The sequence below is a fragment of the Belonocnema kinseyi genome, chromosome 7, assembly GCF_010883055.1.
Source record: "Belonocnema kinseyi isolate 2016_QV_RU_SX_M_011 chromosome 7, B_treatae_v1, whole genome shotgun sequence".
NCBI lineage: Eukaryota > Metazoa > Arthropoda > Insecta > Hymenoptera > Cynipidae > Belonocnema > Belonocnema kinseyi.
This window is the reverse complement of record NC_046663.1, coordinates 41,079,139-41,090,765: the sequence shown is the minus strand read 5'-3', so window position 1 is coordinate 41,090,765 and position 11,627 is coordinate 41,079,139. Positions and strand designations below refer to the sequence as shown.

The following is an 11,627-nucleotide window of genomic DNA, read 5'->3' as shown; positions in this document are numbered from 1 at the left end:
CCCAGTTCTCGTTGGGAACGGTTCGAAAGGGGCTTCACGCCTCCCTCATTAATCCCCTAGGAACGAGCACACTCCATTGGGTGCGACAATAAATGGGGTGTGGTTTCCCTCCATTCCGCCAATAATTTCCAACCATACTCCCCCACTTTTCATCATCTCGTCGGAACTTTTCTCAGATTTTTCGAAGCTGGGCGCGTGGTTACTTGCGCATCCCTAGAACGCACTCCGCTCTCAGCGAGAGACCCAGAACGAAGTCCCCAGTGTGTTTTTACTCGGGGTTGAGTAAACTTGCCGCTGTTGTGTATCATAATATCCCGTGTACGCGCTTTTACGTGTTGCTATCAGAAACAGGTCGACCTGTTTGAACCAATGAATCCTCGGTACTTTCTTCGCCTGGCCTATAGTGTCCAAGTACAATCGATAAAATAAAGAATATTCCCTTGCGACAAGATAACTTATCTTGAAACTGCAATCTCGAGTGCTTTGTGTTGATAGTGCATTCGGAAGAATAGTGGACTCAGGAACTACAAGTGTGTGACGTGTTTTTCAAAGTTTTTTTTTTTTCTTCAGAAAGTGATTACTGTGATATTGAAGATTGATGAAACTCTGGGATTCTCTCGATTATTGTGGTTAATTCTCATAGTTAAAACTCTTTTCTTCCCTATTCTGATAATTTCCCCAAGCCATAATCCTAATTGACCATCAACGACCCGAAATGTCTGAGTGAAGACTTTCGCCAAATTCCCCATCATAATCGAGAGCCTGAAACCCATTCAAGAAATCACAAAATGCACACCCTTTTCGGGGAACAAAACGCCTACTACCGGCACGCGACGGCCGTTCCAGTAGGTATGGGGACACCGACTTACCCGAGCGTCGGCGCCACTCCGGGGTATTACGAACAATACCGCTACGGGGGCTATGCGACGGCCGCCGGGTACCAGGTTACGGGGATTTCCCAGCAGCACTTTCATCACCCAGGCAAGGACATGGTGAAACCACCTTACAGCTACATCGCCCTTATCGCAATGGCAATCCAGCACGCCCCAGATAAGAAGATCACCCTAAACGGGATTTACCAATACATCATGGAGCGTTTTCCCTACTACAGAGAGAACAAACAAGGCTGGCAGAATTCCATCAGACACAATCTGAGTCTTAACGAGTGTTTCGTTAAAGTCCCTCGGGATGATAAGAAACCAGGAAAAGGCAGCTACTGGTCCCTTGATCCGGACAGTTACAACATGTTCGACAACGGATCCTATCTAAGAAGACGAAGACGTTTCAAGAAGAAGGATGCTCTTAAAGAGAAGGAGGAAGCAATGAAACGACAGGGAATGGTGCAAGAAAAAAGGGTGGAAGATAAACCATTGAATCACATTTTGCCAACTTCTGACAATTCCTCCAAGAAGATCATGGATAGTGGGCTTTGTAAGCCTAAGAGGGAACCCATCAATGATCCGAGTAGCTCTCATTGTATGATCAGTAAATATGCTCATAGTCCCATTCAAGAAAACAAGAATTCGAGTACAACACAAAGCGTGATTCAGAGTGCACTCGGTGCTCATTCAGTACATCAGGTGCATCAAGAACCCATCCAGGATGTGTCGATGGGGTTGGATCCAGCGAGCTTCAGTGTTGATGCGCTGATGACGAGTCGGGAAAATGGAACGCTGATGAACAATTCTCCTCGAGAGCATCAGCATCATCAGCACCACCAACAACATCATTCCCATTTACCTCATGGACTTCAACATCCACATGGACATCCACATTCCCTAATGTCTGCGTCCAGGGAGACAATGGGATCTGTTGGTTCCAGGGATCTTTCTGTGGCCACTACAACAGCAACTACGACAGCCACCGTCGCAGCCATGATGGCTTCTTCAGGCTATCCACATGTGAATCCTTCGAGGGGAAATCCTTCACCACCTACTAGCGTGTATTCTCCCTATTGTCCCTCTGGATACATTATGGACCATAATAACCATAATAACAGTGGACATACACAGTGGTACCAGGAAGCTGCTAGTCCTGATCCTGCTAGCATCTACCAGGAGACTCCGAGCTGTCAACTTTATAGGTGAATATTATTTTATATTTCTATCGGCGGTAGAACTTAACTTAATCTCGGTTTGCCATTATGATACTCTAATATCGTTTCGTCTTGATCGAGATTCTTAATACTCAATTGTTAAAACGGGTCCCAGGGACCCGTACGTTTTTTATATCTAATGTTACAGTATTTATTTTTGCGAGACCCTGGGCTATAATTTAAAAAAATTGAGCTAAGTCTATTTAAACGAGAGATATATCTATTTGAAGTTTGATTGGGTCTGATGGACCCGTTCTAGGTGAAACGAAAAATGTCGAGGGTTAAGAAAAGTTTCGATCGCGGCAAGATTCTCGTTTTTTCACCAGATTGGTTTAAAATGAAGATTTTGATTACGAAATTCTTCATGAAAAAATTTGGCATTAGTGTTTTTGATTTATTCCGTATCAATATTTTCATTTAAAGGAATCTGTGTTATCATCAGAGGTAATTATTATCGATCAGTGCAGATGTCATTCCACAATCTTTGAAAATAGAAATCAAAACTATTGATCAATTAACTCCTCAAATAACATACAATCATTAACTTCATTTTTGACTAGATGGAAAATAAATAGAAAAAATTATATTTTTCTGATAAATATTTTTTTGCTCCCAGTGGAGCACAGTGAGAAAATCTTTTTGAGAAAAATATAATATTTTCATTATTTTTAATATTTATAATTGACATTTTTAAAACTACATATATAGTACATATAAAGGGAATGCTGATATTTATGAATATTAAAAAAAGTCTTCTTAAGAGAATTTTGAAAGGTTTGAAAAGCATTAAAAAAATTTCTTTAAGATTCCTGGGAAACTTTAAAAAGATTTTTCACTGTAAAAAATTAATTTGAAAAGAAAATTAAGAAAGATTTCAAAACATTTCAAATAATTACGTAAAATTTTGAAAGAAAATATGTAATATAGAAGTATTTAAAGAAAAGTTTTATTAATTTCCAGGAATACACGATTTTAGAATATACATTCCAGTAAGTCTGAAAGATATTTATAAGTTTTAAAAAGATTTAAAAAATAATTTTAAACTTAAATGGATTTGAAAAAATTGAATACAAATTTGAACTATTTAAAAAATAATTTTTTATAATTTTAAGCGAATACCTAATATTTAAAAACATTTTTTAAAGTTTTAGGTTCTTGAAGAATTCGAATAAAGAATTTCAAATGATTTCATAAATTGATTAAAAAGTATCTGAAAGGCTTTAAGACCAGTTTTTAAAGATTTTTTTGTAAATTTACAAAACCGAGACTACAATATTTTTTAATTTTGCAAAAATAAGAAATATGTACAAAAAATGCAAGTAATTCAAAAAAATATTTAGAAATTTTATAAAGAGACAAACATGATTTTAAACTGGGAAAGATTTAAAGAAAATGTACACCACTAAAATCTAGATTGTTGAACATATCGAACAAAGTTCGAAATATTTTAAGAATTTTGAAACATTTCGAGAGAATGAGCCAATTTTTTCTGATTTCCTGACAAAATTAAAAATGATTTTTTATTTCTAAAAGTTAAATTTATAAGGCTGTTTCCATTTGTTCAACATTCAAAGATTTTCAAAATTGTCGAGAAAAAAATCTAAAAGATTTAAGGACAATTTTGTTTAATTTTTCAGATTTACAAAAATTCGAAGAAAAGTTCAAATCAGTTTAGAAGATTAAAACAAAATGTATATCTTTTAGAAGGTTTTAAAATAAACTTTTTAAGCTTGTGAAGGATTTTGAAAGATTTCCAGATAACAAAGAAATTTCCTTAAGGTTTCTGGAAAAACTTAAAATGATGTTTATTCAACAAAAATTAATATTTTAAGACTTCGATAAAATATTTTAAAGCTTTTTGGCATTTTGGAAAGGTTTCAAGAAAATTAGAAGCATTTCTTAAGAATCGCGTGCAAATTTTCAATATTCTTTTTTTTAAATTAAAATTTTTTAAAAATATTTCAAAAGAAATCTGAGGCATTTTTTAGAAAGTTTTGGAACATTTTTCACAATTTTAGGAATTATTCGAGATAGATATAAGGATATTTAGTAATTTTAGAAGTTTTGTAAAAATTAAAAATATTTTCCAACTGAATGATTTTCGAAGGTTTATAAAACATTTTTTAATTTCTTTCAAACTAGTTTTTTTTTTAAGTTTATGGTGAATAGAAGAATAATACATTTAAACAGAATTAAAATAATATACAGGATTCCAACTATTCAGATTGTTCATTCATAAATTAATAGTAATTAATAATAATTACGATTTTAATAATTGAAAGACTTTTACAAGTTAGGAAAAAAAATTTATATTCATGAAAATAACATTTTTTATGCATAATATTCCAAAAGACAATAAAATTCTGCGTTTAAGAAGCCCAAGTTTGGTCCAAAAACGTCAATTTTATAAACAGATTTTTAAAAAACTTAAAATTTCGAAGTTTTAAAAAATTGGAATAACTCTAGAAATATTTTTAAACGTTCTTGTGTTCATTTTAAAGCTTAGTTTCCACAGTATTTTTCGAAATTGTTGAAATATTTGTTGAATTTTGTCCCCAGATTCCTGTTTGAGCTTAAAATTGGTAAAAAAAAGCAGTTGAAAATTTTAAAAAAATGTGTAAATAAACTTTTTTTTAATCATAATTTAATATATGTTTTTATAAATTTTAGTAATATTTATGAAAATCTTGTTTTTGTACCAAATTCGAACCTAGGGTCCAATCGAGGGAACTAATCTAAAAATATCGTAACAATTTAGAAAAATGACGCTTTTAAAATGAACTAAAGAATTACGAATAATTAAAAATATTTTCAGATTTGTTCGAATTGTTTAAAAACATAGAAATTGTACATTTTTTTACAATGATTTTTTATTAAATTGCCATTTTGTTTTCGCCTTGGGCTTATTAAAAGCACAATTTTAATTTCTTTCGTTTGATTATGAGGAAAAAATTCATGTTAGTATTATAAAAATTAAGGGACTTTGACATAAATTTGCTATTTAAACGTGTCTATTTTAAGGCAGCAAAACGAATTATTTAGGGGGAAAAACTCATGGATAAAATCTCGAATATGGCAAAATAATTATATTTACATTTTCTAAGGGAAGGCTAATAATATTTAAATAATTGTCCAGGAATTCGTGGTTAATTTTTTTAATTAATTTATATTTATAGTCGTAAAAAGTTCATCCTTTCTAAGTATTTTACGTTTACTGGAAACTGTTCGTTATAAGATCAATATATCTTTAGAAATTACTTTTAAAAATTTATTTAAAAGAAACAAAAAATCCCAAAAACAACATTCTGAAAAAAACAACCAATCTGAACTTTAAAAAAATGAACTTAGAAATACCTGTCTTCCGAACGTTAAAAATTAGTTGTACATTAGTTGAAACTGAAGAGAATTTGGATTTATTTTTTATGGAAGTTTTGTTGCATTTTTTATATCAAGATTCTCATCTAAATTTTTTTGCGTTTGTTAGCTAAGTATCATTAATTAGAATAAAAACAATAACAAAAAAAAAAAAGGTTTCACTATAATTTTAAATAAAATTGTTTTTCTTACAATGAAAATAATTAAGAAACATAAAAAATCGTTATTTATATCGATTTACTCAATTTAATTTCTTGCACTTAAAATTGAAGTAAGCAATGTTTTGCATTTCAAAATTCTAGTGAGATGTTACTCAAAGATTGTAAATCAAAATGATATAAGAATTTGGTTAAGCCTCAGATTTATTAAATTAATTAAATTATATTCACTTAAATTATCATTAAATTTTATTTATTTACAATAATCATACGTTTTGCTTAAGAATAAAATGATTATAGTCAAATAATGTTGAACTGAAAAAAATGATTGACCAAGAATTATATTTTCAAAACAAATAATTGTTCAGCTTTAAATTGTCCATAATCAAGGGAACAAATATAATTTTCAAAATCGAATAAATAAATAAACATATAAATAAAGATTTTTCATTTTAAAGGCAAATAGTTTTAAAAATTATCGTAAAAAATATTTTTCTGTGAGTCTAGATTTATCGGAAACAGTCTAAATATCCATTTCAGCGGAATTAGAAAAAAAGATCAACCACCTGAAAATATTTTAAAAAGATCAGAGAAATTTTTAATGGTAGAGTTGTCAACTACTATACTAAAGTGTACTAATTCATTTCCATTGCTTTATTTTATCATAAAGGCGTAAAGAGCGATTTGGAATGAGCGACAAATACGCCCTGACACTTAGCGCATGTGGTTGCTACATTTCTCTCCTCGTTTCGCTTGATCTATATGCGCTCATGACGTTTAAAATCCTCGAATATTTCGGGTTTCGTGAGTGAAACAACTGGCATAACCATTTAAAACCTCTCAAATTAATTATTAATTTTTTAAACCGCAAGAGCACATGAATTAAATTTTATTTTGAATTCCTTTTTGATAATGAGCCGATCAAGAGCAAATGTTGATATAAATAGCTAAATGGCACCTTTACTGGTTTTGCGAAAGATACCGGTTTTAATTGACCCAAATAATTTTAGAGAAGATTTTTTTAAAATTGGCATTAGAGTCTGGAATGTTTTGATTCTTGTAGTTTTTTTTTTCAAATAATAGAAAACCTGGTTGAATGACATCTTGGCTGGGTTTTGAAAGATATCGATTTTAATTGACCCAAGCATCAACATTTGTAAAAAGGCTTTTTTTAATTGACGTTTGGTTCTATAAATTTTTTCTCTTGTTTTCAACTTGTTTAAACTGATTATTTTTCCGATCGTATAAAACTTAACGACTCACTGGAGTGAAATCTGAAGTTGAAGCTAATCATATACTTTTTCCAAAATTAAACAGTTTTGTTGGGAAGTCGTTGAATGTTAAGTCCAAATTAATCGGTTTCTTGAAAATTTAATTGCTTTAAAAAAAATTTGATCTTCATATGGCTTGAAAATCCACAATTTAGTTGAATTTTTTTTCTTTCAAAAATCGTTCTTGTTTGACAAGCCTTGGTTTTGAAAATAATTCTTTTTTTTTGAAGAATTCTTTTCATTTCTTCAAATGTTTTTGACTTAAAATTATTTTTTTTTGTTTTGACTAAAATAGCAACCGTTACATTTTTGTTGATACTTGATTTTTTTACGATAAAAATTCAACTAATCGTGTGAAAATTAACTTTTTTATTGACAATGTATGTTTTCATGTTAAAAATTAAACTCTTTCGTAGAAAAATTGTCCTTATGGATTAAAAATGTAACAATTGGGTTGAATTTTTTTTCTTTCTTTACTGAAAAATCGTTCTTGTTTGAAAATACGTCTTTTTGGTTACAAAATTAATTGTCTTTGTAGAAAGTATTCCGTAGGAAATTCGTCTTTTGGTGAAAATTTAATCTTTTGTTTGTTGTTAAAAATGAAATTTCTTGTTTAAAAATCCGTCTTCTGTGGTAAAATATTGATCATCTTGGAGAATAATTCATCTTTTCGATTGAAAATTCATTTTTCTGGTTGAAAATATATCTATAAGGTTGAAATTTTCTTTAAAAATGAAAATATTTTGTTGAAAATTCACGTCTTTTGTTGAAAATTAAACTTTTTTGGTTTGAAAATTGATCTGTTTTGGTTGAGAATTCAATTAGTTTATAGAAAATTCATATTTTTTGTTAGATTCAACTGTTTTCGATTGAAAATAAAAACATTTTATTGTAGACACTTTTCGTTGAGAATTTTTCTTTTTCATTGAAGATTCACCACCGTGGTTAAAAATTTAACTATTCTGATGAAAACTTGTTTTTTTTGTTTAAAATTTATTTTTACAACTAAAAATTGAAATGTTTTATTTGCTTGAACAATTTTCCTTTTTTGGCAGAAAGTACTTTTTTTGGGTTGAAAATTTAACTATTTGTTTAAAATTTCTTTTTTTATTGAAGATTATTTTCATGGGATGAAAATGTGACTTTTTTTTTAAATTCGTTTTTTTACTTGAAAATTAATTTATTTTAACTTAAAAGTGTAATTATTTCATTTTTACTTAAATATGTATGAAAATTCAATTATTTCATAGAACATTCGTATTTTGACGTCGAAGGTTCAGTTATTATGATAGAAAAATTATGTTTTTGGATTAAAGATTACATTTTATGTTTGTAAAACATATTTTCGAGGAAACTCTTCGTTTTGGCTTGAAAATTCAACATTTTTGTTATTTTTATTTCTTTATTACCTGGAAAATCTGTCTTGGTTGACAATTCAACTCTAAGCGAAATTTTATGTTTTTTTTTTGGTTTAAAAATGGATCGTTTTTGATTGAGGATTCCACTAAGTATTTTTCAACTTCGTATAAATATGTTGGTTTAAAATTTAATTTTTATGCTTAACTAAAAATTGAAATATTTGATTTGTTTTGAAAATTGTTCTATTTTGACAGAAAGTTCAAATTTCGGGTTGAAAATATAACTGTTTGGTTAACCTTTCTTTTTTTTTAATTGTAAACTCATTTCAGTTAGAATCTAATTTCTTTATTTAAAAATTAAACTATTTTGTTGAAAATTCGTTTTTTTTTCTTATTATAAAATTATTTTTTCTCACTAAAGATTGAAATATTCTGTTTATTTTGAAAATTCTTCATTTTTTTTTAGCAAAAAACCATTTATTGCGTTGAAAATTCATATTTTTGTTCAAATATATATTTTTAATTGAAAATTTATCGTCTTAGTTCAAAAATTAATTTGGAAGATTTAACTTTTTTTTGAAAATTTTTTCTTAAGTATGTATCTTTCTTAGTTAAAATATTCTTTATTTTATTGAATACTCATCTTTTCAAGTGGAAAATCCAATTATTTCGGTAGAAGAAACAAAATTTTGTGGATTAAGTAATCAATTTTTGTTATAAATTCATATTTCCGGGTTGAAAACGCAACTGGTTTGTAAGGAAATTACTCTTTTTGGCTTGTAATTCAATATTTTGGATATTTTTATTTTTTTATTGACTGAAAAATCTTTCTTGGTTGAAAATTCTGAATTCAACTCTTGTTGAAAATTCCTCTTTTTAGTTTGAAAATTTATTTGTTTTGTTTGAAAATTCAACTAAACTGTTAAAAAATTCTTATTCTTTGGTAATATTTGGAAATATTAACTATTCTAATTTTAGTTGAGATTTTTTAATCTTCTTATTTCAATTTCAGTTATAAATTCATATTTCCGGATTAAAAACTCAATTCTTTTGAGAGAAAATTAGCCCTTTGCTTGAAAATTCAACACTTTGGATATTTTTATTTCTCTATTGACTGAACAATCTTTCTTGGTTCGAAAATTTATCTGTTTTGGTTGAAGATTCAACTAAATTGTTGCAAAATTTATATTCTTTGGTAATATTTAGAAATTTTAGCTATACAAATTTTAGTTGAGATTGTTGTTGTTGAAGATTCATCATTTTGGTTGGAAATTTCAATATTTTTTGAAAAATTCTTGAAAAAACCTCTGCAATTAAATTAAATATTGTTTTCTCGCTCTCTCCCTCGAGTAAAAAATAATAAATTATAATTTTTGAACAGTGTAAAAAGAACTTTTGAATTTTTGTTCTAGATCAAGCCCGCCAACGCCTCTCTCTTCAGGTGCAGCACCTTCACCACCCCTTTATCACAGATATTATCAGGACTGCAATGCTGTAACTTCGAGTGGAAATCTACCAATCACGTTGCATAAATACTGAGAATATCGAAACTCAAGGTCTGATCGAGACCTTGAAGGGACTACCAATCAGTATGACCCGAACCATGTCTTCGTCAAACAAGAATGGATTCCCTCGTCGGAGGAATTGTCAAAAGAGTGGAATTAAAGTAATGAATGTTCCAATTATAAAAATCCTCAGCAATGTTACCTTCATTTTATTCAAATCAAGTCAGTGAAAAGGGAGGAATCGTGATTCATTTTATATCGATCTCAATTTGCCGTCGCTAAAATATTCCGAAAAGGTCCGCCTGAAATAAACTTTCCAGCCTTGAAATATTGGCATATGAGCTGTCAAAAGCAAACGTCTGTTGAATATCGTTCCAATATTTTTTATCGTAATTTTGGAAAATTACGAATTCTCTTTCAAGCAGTCATCAGCTAAGCAAATACCTTTCCTGACCTCACCCAACCGGCATTCAAATTTCGCTACACAATTGTGCAAATCATGACATTTGCAAAAACATGTTTGCTGGTTCTTTTAAAAAATATTTTCGGATTCTGTCAACGAACGAAGACAAGGTGAAGTCGCTTTCTTAAATGTAGCATACAATTGAAGAAACATCGAGTTAAAAATTAAAATTTTTTATCCATTTCTTTCTTCTCATTATTGTTAATATAAAAACCCCCATTTTTTTACAAAGTGCAACAAAACCTGAAAAAGACTGGACATTTAAAGAATGCTTTTGGAATATTCAATTTAATAATCCACTCGGTTATGTGCATTTATCGTACCGTGAAACCTGAACTTGAAAAAAAGTTAGGATTGCACGTGCGAAAGAGAGCTGAGATATATTTATTGATATAGAATTATAGCGTTTATTATATATTAAAAAAATAGTGTGAATAGATAAGTCGTTAGTTAGGTAGATTACGATTGTACGAACTCGAAAAAGTGTAGAAAAATTGTTGTAGGCTCCAGAGACGTTAAGAAATCAGAAAATTGTCTTGGACAGGTCCAGGGGAATTTTTTTTGACTTTTTTTTTCTCTGAAAGAGTAGATCTCTGTGTGTATATTGAAGAGGCGTATAAATAGGCATAGATTGTATAGAACATAGAATATGAAAGATATATTAATAGAAATGAAATAATTATATGAAACACGCGAAATGCCATAAATACACAATCCGTAGTTGTCAACGATGATAATTGTTATTATTAACAACATAAAGCGAGATGCAAACGTTCCGAAATATATTATACAATCAATGAAATTTTTCGTTTTTTTCTGTCTTAATAATTTCCCTCTAATCCTTTTACTTTAGATTTAATTATTTCAGAAGTGGTGGAGCCTTTTTAAGGCGGGGGGGGGGGGGGGGGGGGGGGGGGGGGGCAGAAATAATATTAAATAGCACCATTTGTACGTAGTTTAAAAATAATATACCATGTAAAAATGTTATATAAATCATAAATAATAAATAAATAATTAATAGGCAATAATAAATAATAAGGAAGAAATACAGATAGCATTCATACTGCCAAAGATTTTACAAAAGATTTCAATCGTTTTACAAGATTTCACAAAGATTCCAGAAATTTCGGAAAGATTTCAGGTAGATTTTAAAGATTTCAATGATTTTCTAAATATTTCAGAAAGACTTTAGATATATTCCAAAGATTTCAGATAGATTTCTAAGAGTGCACAAAGACTTTGCAAAGATTACAAAATATTTCGGAATTATTCTGAATAGATTAAAAAAATTTTAATTATTTCACAAAAAATCAGATTTCAAAAAAATGTCAACAATTTCATAAATAATATCTGACAGTTTCAAAATAATTTAAATATCTCCCAAATGTTTTAGACAGATTTC

At 29.3% G+C, this 11,627-nt stretch overlaps 1 protein-coding gene across 1 annotated transcript; it reads left to right on the top strand.

Moving 5' to 3' along the window:
* Positions 1-300: 300 nt before the first annotated feature.
* On the top strand, positions 301-10,976 carry LOC117176862 (fork head domain-containing protein crocodile). Its single transcript, XM_033367213.1, has 2 exons — positions 301-2,083; positions 9,670-10,976. Exons 1-2 carry the CDS (start codon positions 789-791, stop codon positions 9,794-9,796), a joined length of 1,422 nt encoding a protein of 473 aa, XP_033223104.1. The 5' UTR covers positions 301-788; the 3' UTR covers positions 9,797-10,976.
* Positions 10,977-11,627: the final 651 nt, after the last annotated feature.

Coding starts and splice junctions, on each gene's coding strand:
- LOC117176862 (XM_033367213.1), top strand. CDS start 789: ATGCACACCCTTTTCGGGGAACAAAACGCCTACTACCGGCACGCGACG. Junction 2,084..9,669: donor CCGAGCTGTCAACTTTATAG/GTGAATATTATT, acceptor TTTTTGTTCTAG/ATCAAGCCCGCCAACGCCTC.